The sequence below is a fragment of the Cetorhinus maximus genome, chromosome 19 (genome assembly GCF_964194155.1).
Source record: "Cetorhinus maximus chromosome 19, sCetMax3.hap1.1, whole genome shotgun sequence".
Lineage (NCBI taxonomy): Eukaryota > Metazoa > Chordata > Chondrichthyes > Lamniformes > Cetorhinidae > Cetorhinus > Cetorhinus maximus.
In genome coordinates this window covers 51,321,864-51,338,474 of record NC_135897.1, presented here as the reverse complement: position 1 = coordinate 51,338,474, position 16,611 = coordinate 51,321,864, and the positions used below count along the sequence as shown (strand labels likewise).

General features: G+C 43.3%; 1 protein-coding gene across 3 annotated transcripts in view; it reads right to left on the bottom strand.

The window, feature by feature from the left end:
* Positions 1-16,611, bottom strand: part of LOC144693794 (uncharacterized) — a 456,645-nt gene that overhangs the window by 343,069 nt on the left and 96,965 nt on the right. For all 3 annotated transcript variants that reach the window (XM_078563834.1, XM_078563835.1, XM_078563833.1), the window contains exon 6: positions 4,323-4,458. In XM_078563834.1, coding sequence (XP_078419960.1) covers positions 4,323-4,458 — 136 coding nt within the window. The remainder of the gene's footprint in view (positions 1-4,322; positions 4,459-16,611) is intronic.

Sequence of the window (16,611 nt, the reverse complement as noted above, 5' to 3'; positions counted from 1 at the left end):
AATGACCTATTGAAGCCATTAAAAAACTAATTAAAGTCATTAATGGACCTGCCCGTCCAACCTTAAGGTTGGCGGGCAGGCCAAGAGCCCTGGCGGGCCTCAGAAAAAGCATGAAACCTCATCCACGGGCGGGATGAGGTTTCATGAGGGTATTTAAATTATTAAAAGTTTCAATAAAACTTCTGGACATGTCCCAACTCATGTGTGTGTCACATGAGGAGTCATGGCAGGGAAAATTTTTAAACATGTTTATTAAAAGTTTTAGATCGGAGCTGATCTCCCTGAGGTAGCACTTAGCCTCAGGGACATTTGTGCACTCTTTCGTGCGCGTGTGCAAAAAAGTGCAGTCCCGGCTGAGGGAAAACCCCCCCCTGCCTGCACAGGGAGCGCATAGTGCTTCCTGGCGATGTCACGCTGGGCGGTCCTTAATTGGCACGCCCATGTAAAATGGCGGCGCACCCCCAATTGGGGGCGCCGATCTGAGGCGTGCCCACCTGCACCCGCTTCTGCACTTCCCCCCCAACAGGGGAAAATTTTTCCCCATGTGATTGTATCATTTTTGATCTATTTTAGATATAGTGATAACAAGTGTAGCTGTAGTGTTGCATCCACAGTAAAAACATGTGACAGGACTTGCAGCACACAAAGAGCTGCACTGACCCTATCACAAGCACAAATCAATAGTACATTGTCATCTTCTGCAACACATAACAGACTAAGTGCTGTTACCTGGAATGGAAGTGCCAAGGTTGCCTTCAGTAAGTAAGAGCAAAGGAGAGTCAGAGACAGAGAAAAATGATGGACTGAGGACCAAAAAGAATAAAGAATGGAATGAGAAGCAGACTGAAGGACAGAGGACAACAGATGGAATGAGAGGGGGAACAAGGCACAGAGACAGGAAGAAAGAAAGAATATGATTGGAACATGAGAATATACAATCTGGATTTCAATACAATAGTTGGAAACAAAGATTGTCAGATGTTGCATTCCTGCGCTAGAGTTGAAAATTCTTATAATTGTATACTACACAACCTGTAGTTAAATAATTGAGAATATCAATGAGCATCAATGTTCCCTGTAAAGTTTTGTTGTTGCGAGCAGCCAGTTATCTCAGTACAGCCAGTTACTTCAAGGCATGGTACCTTTTAAGTTTTTTTTTGCATGGACACTGGAACAGGGCCTGTGTGGTTCCTTCCAGGCTGCTGCATGGCAATGCATACACAGCTTTGGGAAGACATTGGTGAGCATGCTAATATTCAAAATGTCGGGATTTTTTCCCTCAGCTTTTGAGCTTTGATATGTTGGCCAAACTGGGACAATATCAAAAAGCAAAAACAAACTTCTCAGTTTTCATGTCACAAGAAGTATTTTGTTTCATTTCCCTCACAGGAATGAAAATGACACATTATACTGTTTGCATAATTAGCACTTTATATTAAATCTGAATTTGCTGCAATGTAGTCATTTATGGTTTACTTCTGGCTTCAGTTTAACAATGATAAGCCATAAAATGAAGAAATAATGTTTTTTTAAAGTTCTTCTGAGTATAATATTGTCTTTATCTTTTCAGTCAAGGTGAGGCTACTAAAGAACTGCAGAAAGGAATTAAAAAGAGTACTCATGGAAAATTCCCCAGTGTTGGCAGGTTTTCTATCAAATTTTATCAAGAGTTATGGGACGATAGACTTTCGCAATATATTCAAAGAAACAGACAGTTGAAAACATGAAAAATCACTAGTTTATCAGTCTCTGAAAAGTAAAGTAAGTTATCATTTCAGGTAAAGACCCATCATTAGAATTAACGAAGGGACTTCATCTGATGCAGCTACCAGAAACCCTAACCTAACATTTCCTTTTTTGCGCTGATGGACCTAGTTTGTTTTTCCAGCATTTTCTATTCTTATTTCAAATTTGCTGCTTTCACAAGCTATTTTTTAACCTTTGCTTTTAGTATGTTTTTCACAGCTGTCATTTCTTCACTGACAGAGTGTGCATGTGTCATAGGCTGATGACTTTCTAAATGTACAATGAAAGATTCAGGAGCGCAAATTACTTTGTTTGTGTGCTTCACCATGGTGATACTGCCTCTTATTTTGGAGACTGGCAGTCCCTGAAGAGTGGCATACCACTCTAAGCTTGAGTGCAGAAATGATTCAGGTAATGAGAGATTCGGGGCACTTATCTTAGGGAAAATTTTTCCCTCCTGTCTGGAGATTGTGCGGGGGCGGACGCAAACCCGATCGGTGCCCCTAATTGGGGACACGTCGCCATTTTACATGGGCAGGCCAATTAAGGCCCACCCATCATGATGCGCGCCCGGAAGTGCTGAGCGCTCCCTGGGCGCGGGAGGGCGATTCCCTGAGTGGTTCCCTGCGCTCTTTTGTGCACATGCGTGTGAAAGAGCACAGAGATCCATGCCTCAGGGAGATCCGTTTGACATGTGGAAGTTTAAATAAAGGAAGGAAAAAACTTTTGAAACACGTCCCCTCATGTGGCACTGTCACATGAGCCGGGACATGTCAAAGAATTAATGTAAAAATTTTTATTACATTTTAAAACACTTCATGAAACCTCATCCCGCCCGTGGATGAGGTTTCATGAAAAATGCGAAGACTGCCTGGGCTCTTCACCTGCCCGCCAACCTTAAGGTTGGACGGGCAGCTCATTTAATTGAGCTAATGACTATTTAAATGGTCTTAATAGGCTTTTGACAGTTTGGCGGGCACACAGCCGAGTCGGCTGCATGCCCGCCGAACTGACAATCTAAATGACTCACGGTGACGTCGGGATGCACACCCGATGTCACCGCACATCATTTTACACATCGGCAAGTGGGTCCCACCACCGCTCGCCAACCGGAGAATTCCTCCCTTAGTCTTTGCTCCCTCAAAATGGTTATCAAATTCTACAAGAGAAGTCTCAACAAATAAGGCATGGCTCAAAGTACATTCATTGGGTCAGAAATTTGAGTTGTGTCCTAAACAGGTGTGAAGTCAGCAGAACAGCTGTTCATGTCTGCCTGAGCTTCAGGTCTCATTTAATTGCCACTGCTGAGCTGTGGGAATAAAACCGACATGCCAGTTTGTCATTCTGGTAGAGCAAAAGTCAGCTGCCTCTTGTGCAAAGCTGGCCGACCAGTTGGCAGGTCAGGCCTGAAGAGGGGAGGCAACTTCGGCTGAGATTTTAAAAGTGCTGGTAACGGTCAGTAGTTTTCTTTTTTGCAGACACCACCCCTGTGACCTTTGGATGACCCACTCTTGACCTGGTATATTCAAACTCAGCATTCCAACTAGTGAAAAGCCCTGATTTTCACACCTAAAAAGTCCAACATATTTCAGCCAGGCACTCTGGACAACTAAAAGCTGCCCAGTCCAATATGGTGTCTAGTGGTGCAGTTGGTGAAATGTGGCAATTGAAGATGCATTCACTGACCACCCATGTGAGGTCATTGAACTTCTTGCAGCACTGCAACCAGGTCCTCAGGGCTAAATAGATGGCATGGACCACAATGGCTATTTGCTGTCTCTACAGTGTCTGTCTGGAAGGCCTCCTCCTGGTGCCCCCATGGATTAAGGACCTTTATCCTCCTGTGCACCCCAGCACCAAGGCCTCCAGTGCTGCATCAGAAAACTTGGGAGCTAGCTCTCTACCAGGTTAAGCCATCCTTCTATCTTTCCCAGCACAAACTCTATTCTGGAATGAATTTCAACACCAGCTTCAGTCAAAAGGCACCTTTCCTTTAAGATGTGCAGGCTAGCTTTAACTAGTGCAGGCTACCTTGAACTTGCATTAGCCTCTCATGATTCTGCACCCCATGCTCAGGCATGCAGCAATTCAAGAGGCTGCTTAGCATTGGCTGCATGTTGCAAGCAGGTACACGAGCGGGCAGCCCGAAGCAACAGGTGCATCATGATCCCTGAACCTGTTTTCGGTTCTTATCAAATTTTGCAGTCAATGTCTGTTGTAGTATTCTACCAGCTTTGAAGATTTACCTGAAATATCATTGCATAAGATTGTCTCGTACCTCATAGCAATTTATCAAATAAAGTTTACCTGTTTGTTTCCCTAGCAAGTTACCGAAAGCTCACTTAAGTCACAAGGCAAGTCTTTAGATTGGCCACATAAGTGAACCAAAGTACAACATATCAAACAATTGAGAGAGATTTAAATAGAGCCAAAAATGTTTAACAATAATTCTGAATGCAGTCCAGATTAGGAAGTGCCGTAGAAGACTGGCATCTTTACAGTTTAACCTGCCGATTGTTTTTACATTTTGTTTGGTCAAAAGAATGGCTTTTAAGAGGAGGAGAAAAATTGCTTACAATTGTAGGATTAGGAGAAGGTTGAAAACGCAACTCATATACTTGTTCAGGAAAAGGACACCCAGAATGTGCAAGTTTGGCATTTGTTCCTCCTCAGAATGGTCAACTCCATTATTCTGGTGCAACAACACATGATCTGCAATTTTAAAAAGTTACAATGGTAAAGGTGAAGATGATTAGATAAGCAACAATTTGAAAGTACAGTCTCACAGCAATTGTTTTAAAATTGAGAAATATTCCTGGAAACAGTTGGAGTAACCCTGTAATAGTAATAGCAAAATACTTCTTCAAAAGACAGAAAAATTACACCAAAAATAGGAAAGATTCTTTTTTTTCTTTTCAAATAAATCTTTTGAATGATACTCAGAATGGAAAGCAACTAAGAGAAGACAGAAATATTGGCTCAGTCTGGCCAGCAAAAAAGATAATCATTTTGTTGCTTTGACTCACAACAAAATTCTGTTGTTTGGTCCAGAAGATCGTCAGTGACAGGAAGTGGAAAAGTGAGAGTTGCTACCATCTTTTCTCTAGCTTCAAAAATTTCCCTAAAACTTACTTAATTGATTGTGCCTTAACTTTCCTCCCCAATGTTAACTGTCCATATCCTTTCAATGTCCACTGAACAGCAGTAACTATCCAGCTGCAGCTGAGTGCCTCCCTACCAAAGCTATGGCCTACTCCTCAAAGGGTGTCAGTGTTCTTATGTCACATAATTTCCTTAATCCAGAGTTGATGAGAGATCATTGGCTTAAAACATTAACACTGTTTCTCTCTCCCTCAGATGCTGCTTGACCAACTAAGTGATTCCAGCATTTTCCAATTTTATTTCAGGTTTCCAATACCCTCAGTATTTTGCTTTTATTTAAGATGAAGGAAAGGCTAATTATCATACTTTGCATTGGAACTGATGGGTCAGGCATGCTTCACTGGCAGAAATTAAAACCACTGAGGTTACAAACACATTGAAGACTATTCTGCAGTATCAATCATATAAATATTAAGTTGTAATGAACACAAATCACTTAAAATGACAAACTTTGTCTGACATAATACTGAACTATAATTAAAAATACCAACAGTTAATATTTTTCCTTTTAACATTCAATTTAGAAATAACTGGAATTGATTTAGTGCTTTTTCTTTGGAAAATGACAGGAAAGCTTTTTATATGTCAAGAGCTGCAGAGTTTCAGGCATACTGTACACTGCATCTGAGCATGAAACTGCATGGACTGAAGCATCAAATTCAAATTTCAGGGATATTTATGTTTGAGACTCCAATTATCTCCATTTAATCAATGAGCAAAATACAAATGAAATGGATTAATTTACAGATATATTATTTTGATCTACCAACAATTCAGACAAGTTCTGTAATTGGTCAAAAAATAGTTCCACTTGGAGCAATTTTAGCAGCATTTAATCTGGTGGTTATTGATTATGTACCACATTGAGAACACTGAAAAACTGCCACTCATTGGAACCAGTCACATGGTATTTGGGAAAAGCTGCCCTATTGGTAATCACTGTTCCTTAGCATTCATTTGGTCGCTATTATTTTCATGAGCAGGAGCGAGACAAGCTAGAAATTGCTTTTCTCATTGCTCATTTAGATGTTTTCATACAATAATAGTTTTCCAAATGAGAAACAAATTACTCATATACATCTTGACTGGCGAGGCTGACCACAGCATCCTAGCAACCACTTTGTAAAATGACTATTTCAAAACTGGTCAGACATTCATACCAATAAATCATTAAATGATAAAAAAAAACCTTAAGAATTTTTGGAAACAGAACTCATATGGATGGTGGAGAAGGGGGATGGACAGTTTCCACCGAGTTCATCTTCATACAGATCAAATTCATTTTTGGAAAGGTAAATCACATACCTGTGAAAATTAATGCTAACAAGTTGTTAATCATAACCACAAACAAAGGGTACCTCCTAAAAAATTGACTTCAGAGTGAACAAAATAGGAGTACAGCAAGCTTTTTAAATTATTTCTTGGGAAAAACTTGCATTTATACAGCACTTTTCACAACCACCAGACAGCTCAAAGTGCTTCACAATTAATGATGTACCTTACAAGTGTAGTCAATGTTATAATGTGTGGAACACAGCAGCCAATTTGCTCTCATCAAACTCCCACAAACAGCAATGTGATAATGATCAGATGATCTGTTTTTGTAATGTTGGTTGAGGAATAAACATTGGCCAGGATGCTGGGGTAACTCATCTGGTCTTCTTTGTAATAATGCCAGGGATTTTTTACGTTCACCCATGAGGTTAGATGGGGCCTCGGTTTAAAGTCTCATCTGAAAGATGGTACCTCTGACAGCTCCCTCGATACTGCAGTGTTAACCTTCATTTTTGTGCTCCGGTTCTGGGGTAGGACTTGAACCCAGAACCTTATGACTCAAGAGGCGAGATTCTAATAACATCAGGTGACCAAAGTTAAACAGAGGAAACAATTGCAAAAAAAAATTGTTTTATATTTGGGGGTAATTATAACCTAAACTTCCCAATGGGGAAGCTGACAGGAATGGATTGGCCAACAGTTTTACATCCAGCCTGATTTTGCTTTCTATTGAATTATGCCCCAGGAGGCAGTGTGTGTAGCTGTGGGCATAAAACAGACACAAGGTCCAATTTCTACATCATTCCTATTTTTTAATTGCAAATGGCTTGTGCTATATTCAATTGTATTTGGTTTATGAGGGCTTGTGCTATATTTGGTGGAATTTCACATTATTTTACATTTATTGCAAAGTGTTGGCATGCATAGATACACTTTCCCTATTACAAATATTTCTATAAGCGTTAGATTCCATAGTAAACGTTGGTTTAAACATTGACATAAAAAGTAAAACTAGAACTAAAACTTGCAAACAAAAGTATGTGCCATAGCCATGATTTTCAATAATAGACATTTTTCTGTGATTGATATGTTACAATTTTATATAACTATATGTGATTAATGTGGAAAATGTTAGTGATTGAAGTGACTAGGGACAGAATCGTCCCGGATTTGCACTAAGTGTGGTAGTGGGCGGGAAAAAGAACATTTTACCCACGAGCTGCAATGGCGGATTCTCACGTCGTATCATCCCAAACACACCTCATTAACATGCATTCCCAGGAAACACGCCGTTTTGATGGTGGGCGGGCTCTCATTCGTCCACCATGCCATCACCTCGCCGCTTCATCAGGCCAGACGCCATATTTAAAGTGCAGCCACACGCACACCTCTTAGTGCTTCCAGCCCAGGGCTGTTGCACAGAGACATGGCCCCGAAAGGCAAGAAGACTGCAGCCCCCCCCAATTCAGTGATGCATTCTTGGAACGTAATGCCATTTGATTACTGGGAAAGATGGTGCCTCTGATAGCTCCCTCGATACTGCAGTGTTAACCTTGATTTTTGTTCTCCAGTCCTACAGTAGGACTTGAATCCGGAATCTTATGACTCAGAGGTGAGAGTCTAGTAACATCAGGTTACCAAAGTTAAACAGCCGAGATGTCCTTCACCCCCACTCCGGCCACTGGAGTGGCAGCAACATCACCAATCTGGCTTGGGAGGTAGTGGCAGCGGTGGTCAGTGCCAATGCCCTCCAAAAGAGGACAGCCACCCAGTGCCGAAACAGATGAATGACCTGCTCCGTTCTGCCAGGGTAAGTCACTCTTCTCACCAATCTCAACTCACACAATTACAAATCCATCACACAATCACAGGGATCTCACTCACTGCCAATTCGAGGGACATCACCATTCACTCTCTCACACACACCTTCATTGTCCTCATCCACTCACCACCCATACATGCCAGGCGTGCTCATCAGCTGGCCTGTGCCAGGAAGATATAATAATTTTCATAATGTTATTGGAGTTTATTGAAGAGTATCTATGTCTGTATGTGTGTGAGGGACTTAATTGAATTAAAGGCAGCTGGTCTGAAGGCTTTGATGTATTAGAAGATAAGCTTGGTTTGATATGTTAAGTAGGTAAACATGGGGGAAGTTTTAGAATGTGAGGCGTGAAGGGAACATTTGCATTTTTAAATAAACCAGACTAGTTTGAATTCAAAAGAGGGGGTAAAATGTTACACCTAGCCTGAAGTTAAGAAACAAGTGTGTTTATTTTTCCCAAAGATTACTGGTAAAATTGTTAGTATGATAGATTCTTATTATTGGAGAGGTAAAGTCCAAATGCATAGTGAAACAATGGGAATTTGCATTCAAAGGGAAAATATGTATAAAGGAGAGAAGACTATGTATAAGGGCAGGCATTCTAAGATCTAACACAAGTGTGAAAAGCCTCCAGCATCTAAGCCTCAAGCTGCTGTCTACAAGGAACTGAAGCTGAGAAAAACTCACTTTGAATTCGACTGTTCAAGGTACTGTGTGTTACTTTGCCTGGGTCTTTTAAAATCTACGTGTCGTACTGTTGCCTTAACAGAGGTATAACTGGGGTTAGATTAATTAAGGAACTTAGAAGTTTACATAGTAGTAGTTTGCAGATATATGTATGTGCTTAAAATCATTTCTTCCATTAATAAAGGTTTAATTTAGTTTTGTAAGAAGCGTATAAGACTTGGTGGCCTTCTTTTTAATGAATTCAAAGCCCGCATCTCGAAATATATACAAACTGCAAGACAGTTGTGGCAGTTGTTTCAAGTTTCCCTTTGGGATTTGAGCAGCTCAGTACTTACCATTTACCAGGTATCCTGCTTACACTCTATTTGCATTCATGCAGGAAAGCTGGTGCACAACAAAAGGCAGAGATTGCAGACTGGTGACAGAATGCCTGAAATCAAGATCCTCACAGACTTTGAAAACTGAGTCATCCAGCTGGTATCTGGGACCTTCCTGTGCTGACAGTGAGGTCGGCGGTGCTCTACCAAGTGAGGATCCAGCAGTGCACCACCCATCAGATAACCATGCAGTGAGTGATGTGTCCTGTTCACAGGCCACTGCCACACACTAATTTATCCCTCCTTGCTTTCACAGGCACATCTGTGAAACAGCTGAGGGAATCTACGACCCAGGTCCTCGACTCAAGCCCTGAAGACACCTACGAAGAGGAATCTGCTGAAACCCCAATTGAAGACCCATCACAAAAACGTAACAGTGTAGGATGCCATTCAGCCCATCGTGTCTGCACCAGCACTTTGAGCATTTTAACTTAGTGCTAATCTCTTGCCTTTTCTCCGTAACCCTGCACCTTGTTTCAATTTAAAGGCTCACCTGCACCCTCCACCAGCACAGGGATACACACCTCAGTGGGACCTAATTATAGGATAGCCTCAGGGTCATGATCTGGTGAGCACATCGCACTGTCTGATCCACAGCAGGCGGCAGCAGGGACTTCCCAGGTTTCCTGCACTCAGAGGACTGCAGGAGGCCAAAAATCTGCTGAGTCCGAGTCAGATGAGGAGCCTCTGAACTCAGTCATACCTCAGTTGCTGGAGCTGCAAAGGCAAGCTCAGGAAGATCAGGAAGGGATGTCTGCTGCCCTCCTCAGATTGCAAGGCATGATGAAGGAGTACATCCACCTTCAGTCTGAAATGATAGGCCAATGCAACGCTATCAACACTGGTAGGATGGCAGCTACGATATAGACCTTTTGTCCCAGGACATCGGTCCAGCACTGCTGTATGGGCTGAACTCCATCGCTGATGCCATAGTTGGCTTCCAGCAGCATCAACATGAGAGGATTGCGGGGCAGCTTCATCTCACTCCAGCTTCCTCTTCTCCTCAAGGAGTCAGCCAGGGGCCTTCGAACACCCATAGGGAGGAGAATCAGCAGGTGCAAATCCTAGGGCCATCCACCCAGGTGACCCTGGGAATGTCCGGCCCATCCGAAACCCCTCTTCCTGTGACCTCAGTAGCTCCAGCTCCACAAGCTGAGGAGGGTGCCACTGCCACACAGCAGGACCCCAAAAGCCAGCTGGGGCCTTCCAGGTCTTGGCCCTCCAGAGCACTCCTGTGAAGGTTAACACAGACAGGGCATAGCAGTCAGCAGGCTGTCTCCACCTCCACTGTGAATGTCCGGGGAGCACCAAAGCGTAACGGCAGGGTTAGGAAAGTTAAGAAGATGTAGTTGCACAGCCTGGGCATAGGTGTTAATCACTTGTACATAATGCTCACTATTGTAAATACACTCCAAAGAATGTATTTTTGCCTATGGCTCATTGTTCTGATGAGCAGTGTCCATGTTGCTCAAATGTCAAATTTTAGTTCTGGCACAAGATGGCTGGTGTCTCAGTCCAGGGACTCTTTCCTATGCAGTGTTTAACCTTCAGACCAAAGTGATGGTCTGGCCTCACACTCCCTGGATACATTACTGATGCCTGCACCTCGATGGTGCTTGTCATTGCTGCTAGAATGTTTTAGACAGAGTTCCGTCATGCTCTCTGTGTGCTCTCAGCACCTTTGATGTGGGGCTGGCTCCCCATCTCTTCAGCGTTGTGACCAGTGATGCTGTGCTCCTGAAGGGGTCAGGTGCTGAAGGCTGAGAAATGATCGTGGCTGCATCTCCATGATCTGACCCTGAGCACAGAGGGCAAGAGAGCTGCCCTCAACCAAACAGGAGTTGTGGGGATCTATGGTGACTCCTCACTGCATGTCATCATCATCCTCCATGATCTAGTAGCTATGAGGGCTTGTTGAGTGCTCCTGCCTTGTCTGGCCAATATGATGGGCTCATCGCCGGCGTTCTCATCTTCAAGACCTCCTCACCGTCGTCCCCGTAGATGTCGTCCTCACTGGAGGAGACATGCAGCTCCTCCATCTCCTCCTCAGCCAGCTCGCCTCCCTGTTGCAGTGCCAGGTTGTAAAGAGCATGACACCCTCTGCGGACTGTATTGCAGGGCTCCATCAGAACGGTCCACGCAGCAGAATCTCATTTTCAACATCCCTATGGTTTGCTCCATCAAGGTGCAAGCTGCAGCATGAGCCTCATTGTACCTTCTCTCAGCTGCAGTCTGAAGCCACCGCACGGGTGTCATCAGCTATGTCCTCCGCAGGTAGCCCTTGTCCCCGAGGAGCCAACCTTGCAGCCTCTGTGGACCCTGGAAGATATCAGGGATCCGAGACCTGCTAAGGATGTAGGAGTTGTAGACAGTCCTTGGGAACAATGCAGGACGCATTTGTGGTCGCACATCAGCTGAACATTCAGCGAGTGGAAGCCCTTGTGATTAACATAGTTGATGACTTGTTGCCAGGGAGTTCTGAGCACCATGAGAGTACAGTCGATGGCACACTGCACCTGTGGGAAACCAGAGACCTTGGAAAATCCCAGTGCTCTTGCATCCTGACTTTCCCGGTCCCGGGCGAAATGCACAAAGTTGTATGACTTCGCGAAGATGGCGTCCATGACCTCATGGGATGCATTTGTGGGTGGAGGCTTGTGATATCCCACAGTGGTCACCTGTGGAGCCCTGAAAGCAGCCACTGGCGAAGAAATTGAGCGCCATGGTCATTTTCATGGCCACTGGCAGCGTATGCCCTCCATGTCCTCGTGGCGCCAAATCCTGTAGGAGGTGGCAGATTGACCAACCAGTTCCCTAAGCATGCCAAGTCTTAGCTGACACTGTTTCTTGGTCATGAGCAGGAATGAAAGGCGGCGTCTACAGATCCTGGGGGTAACTAGGCACCGACCAGCGACAGTTCGCTGCGGCTATTCAGCAGCGTGCTCAGGAGGCTCCTCCCTCTGCCCAGCAAGGCTCCCCGTCGCTCTCTTATGCTTTGTCTTTGCTCGCTGTAAGACATGAGGCATACAGCTAGGTCACCAGTCTCCATGCTCCTGGTGTACTCCTCCTGCAGGATGAAAGAGAGAGATGCATGGGTTAGCTTGGGTTTTCTAAGAGCCTGTCTTGGTTAAGTCTGAAGGCCCTTTAACACATCCCAGAGAGTGCTGGCCACCACTTGGATGGCCAGAGTTTAGTGGGTGCATGAGTGCCCAAAACCTCACCCGCCTATGTCCCACTCCACCTAACCGATTGGTGGCAGCTTTGCCCACTGGACTGCATGCTGTGCTATCAGCTCTGGTGCAGGCATTCTCCTAACCCACACTGCAAGGCTGCACTGTTAGCTTGAACCATGGGGGAGACTGGTCTAAACCTGAATGCAAACATTGCAAGGGGCTGTGATCATGTCCACCAGTGACTGCTCCATGGCCCAGCTTTCACAAGGAGATTATACAAAGTGCCCAGCTGTCCAATTGTTCTGCAGTCCAATAATGAGGGCAATTATGAGGGCATGAAAGCTGAGCTGGCGAAGGTGACTTGGCAAATTAGTTTAAGGAATATGTCAATAGAGATGCAGTGGCTAGTATTTAAGGGGATATTTCAGAATGCACAGAATAGATACATTCCAACGAGTAAGAAAAAGTCCAAGGAACAGACTAAAAGAGTTACTGATGAAACAAGTCGGATATTAAAGAATTGCAGGTCATTTAACCTAGGGCTTGTGCTGATGATTCATGGCTGACTTAATAGAATGAATTCCAACGGTAGAGGTAAGTATTGGTGCCTAATAGTTTCAGGTATCTGATCAGAATCATTTGAGCTGGGAAGATGGCTGTAGAGGCAATTAGGGGATCATGAAGTGGGTAATCCAAGCAGGAAAGAAGCATGAGGGAGAAGGGGAAAATATTTTGTGCTGTAGCTGAATCAAGAAAAATTTTGGAAATGATGTTTGTGTTATAGTTGAAAACAAAAGTAAGATATTTGAAGAATTTAAGTAACTTACTGTATGTGTTGCAAAAATACAGCTGAATGGTGAAGTCAGTGAGGTACAACAATGCCATCTAGTGTGAGGTGCCTTTTCATTCCAGTGTGAGAGATAAATGTTGACGTAAGGCCTTTCCGTTATCAAGATTGACATAACGACATTACTCAGAAATTACAAAAGTAAGGGTAATGTGTACAGGAAAGTTTTTAATATACTTTAGGTAGATATTTTACAAAAGTCTTTCTACTTAGGCAGTCCCCCAGGATCGAGGATGACTTGCTTCCACTCTGGTTCAATGGGTTCTGAGATGGCTGTTAAGTCCAGATCTGCAGACTTTGCCACATGTGAGGCAGGTGGTGCTATATATGAAAGTAGAGGCTTGCAGAGTCATGCTACATAATATAATCATTGATGACAAATGTGCACTCAGTACATATTCATGCATTTAGCCAACCTTATAATTTAACTGTAATCAGAAGCAAGTGCATTGAGCTTATAGATTTGTTGCTAAAACAGAGATAGTGACATTTGAACAATGCAGATCTACATTTATGAATCAAGTAACCACAAGCTCAAATGAATGCAGTTTCACTGTGTGAATACTGGTTTCATGCAAAGATACTTGCAAGTGATAATTAACTCTTCATTAGGGAGATACGAAAATATCATTAAACATTGAGATTTTTTAAAAATTCATTCATGGGATGTGGGCTTCGCTGGCTGGGCCAGCATTTATTGCCCATCCCTAATTGCCCTTGAGAAGGTGGTGATGAACGACCTCCATGAACCACTGCAGTCCAAATGGTGTGGATACACCCACAGTGCTGTTAGGAAGGGAGTTCCAGGATTTTGACCCAGTGACAGTGAAGGAACGGTGATATATTTCCAATTCAGAATGGTGAGTGACTTGGAGGGGAACTTCCAGGTGGTGGTGTTCCCATCTATCTGCTGCCCTTGTCCTTCTAAATGGTAGTGGTCGTGGGTTTGGAAGGTGCTGTTTAAGGAGCATTGGTGAATTCCTGCAGTGCATCTTGTAGATGGTACACACTGCTGCTACTGTGCGAAGGTGGACGGAGTGAATGTTTGCGGATGTGGTGCCAATCAAGTGGGCTGCTTTGTCCTGGATGGTGTCAAGCTTCTAGAGCGTTGTGGGAGCTGCACTCATCCAGGCAAGTGGAGAGTATTCTATCATACTCCTGGCAATGTTCCTGTTAAGCTGCATGTGTAGATTATCAGTAGCATGAATGGTACCGCGCAGGCCTTGTTCTGGGATAAATAACAAGTGTGCACAGCAGCGCAAAAAAATTTAAGTGATCGTGCACTAAAAAAAAGCAGGCTGTATGCAGCAACTACATCTTTAAAAGGACCATTGCTTGTAGCTACCATCAGCCCCAGACTCCCTCCCCAGTGCCTCCAGTTCCCAAGCCTGTCCCCACTGTTGGCAAGTCAGTGCCCAAAGTAATCTCGCTTGGCATAAAATTCTTAGCTTATAAAACCTCCAATTCACAATTTTATATGAGGTCTGCTAGTTATGTATAAAACTACAAGCTCAGACTAATAAACTTAGAGTAACAAGCCTTGTAATTGTGTAGACTTACAGAACATTTAAATTACCAAGCCGATCCATTTTCTTCTGTAGATTTCAAACACTAAACCTCAATATAACATTTGCATAAAAGTTCAGACAAATATACAACAAAGTCTTGAGTATTAATGGTGTCAACAACAGATCTCTTTATTATCCACAGAAATGAACATGCTTGGAAACACACGAGTTTATATGGATTTATTATCAAACTATTTATGCATCAAAAGGTCATTAAAAGTTGAAGCTTTACTTTTTTTTAAAACAACCACAAATGTTGTCCAGACTTTAATGAAATATAATATTTGACACCTTGGCGTAAATTAATTTATGAACTCATCTCTACTTTGTACATTCATGCCAGTGTTAAGTTATTCACTCACTAACCACATTAATAAATCTGCCATTAACCAAGAAAATGTCCACCGATCAATATTTATTTATCTAACAAAAATGCATTAAAGCAATCATGTCTATAAAACTGTTTGACATGCTATATAACATTTTTGGCCTTGCCATCTGTTTCTTAATCCCATTTATATTTTCCTCAGGCAAATATCCATTAATTTCTATTAATTCCACCCAGTTTAAATTATTGCTTAATACTTTCTGCCCACATACATATGAATATTGAAACATGATGAATTATTAAAAGCAATGATTTAATGACTTTTAAGCACTTTGTTAGAAATTTTATGACATAAAACTGTGCAACAAAACAATTGCATTCAATATGAACATTACAAGTGTTAGGGGGGAAATAAAGGGATACAGTAATGGTCAAGGGACTTGGCTTAAAATATCCCAGCATGCAAAACCACAATTGCTAAGTAGTTATCAGTTAAAGGTCAGGCTGGGACCGAGACAATGCTGAACCTTGCACATTCTCAGGGCTTGAGTATCAGCAAGGCCATACTGGATGCAAATATGATAGATCGAGTGTTTTGGGAGTCAGTGTGGAGTCTTAGGTTGAAAAACAAACAAGATTGGGCCTGTTTATAGTAGATAGGGGTAGAACAGATGGTCCTAGTGGAGATAGGAGGGTCTCTGCCGGGCTGAAGGCAGGCACAGACGATGTAAACTTTGTGACCAGAGATTTCTCTGCCTAACGTAAACCTATCTGTTGATGAGATCGGAATCTGGAGGATGTTCTTGTACGTGACCAATAATGTATAAATATGTTGTAGCTTAGCAGAGGGCTGTCTCAGGCTGTATTGAGACAGTGTTCTCCTTGCAATTGCTCGAATAAACGATTGTAATCTGTGCCTGAATCTCCTGTGGATCGTTTGTCAAAGTGACCACAACAATTTGGTGCTGTGAGCAGGGTACTTGGACCGGATCCTCGGGACGGCTCTGCAAACTGGGTGAGTATATTCATTTACCACCCGTAGTTAGTGCAGTAAGCCTACCTGAGAACAGTCCGGGTCAAGTATCAAAAGAATCAGAAGGAGGACTCAGGACAGGAGGCGCCCAAGGGTAAGAGGCGGAGCCGCACTGGCAGGCAAGCAGTGCCAAAGCCATGCAGGGAGGCCAGACCCTTACCAGAGAGAAAGGGGGACCCCATTAAGAGGACAGAGCCACGCTGGCGGGCTACGGTTTGAGAGATAACCATAGTGGAAGCCGCGCTGGGCCAGACCCAGTGAAATCGCATTAAGTTGTTAGGACCGTGCGGACGTACCGCACAGAGATAGGAAAATAGGAACAGAATGCCATCAGGGAAACAAAATAGTGCTATGGAACTCGACTGGGCAACCACAGACTCCACTACCAGGTTCATAGCGGAACAGCAGCCGAAACTAATTATAAAAATGCAGCAGGAGGGGTGGGACCCACAGGGAACTCCTGGAGAACAAAAACAGTGGTGGATAGAACAGTAAAAGGATAAGGAAAAGAAATGGATGTTGGTCATCATTACCTTGTACCTGCAGTTGTGCAGACAGGTTAATGCTAAATTCCAGTCGAGAAGTAGAGA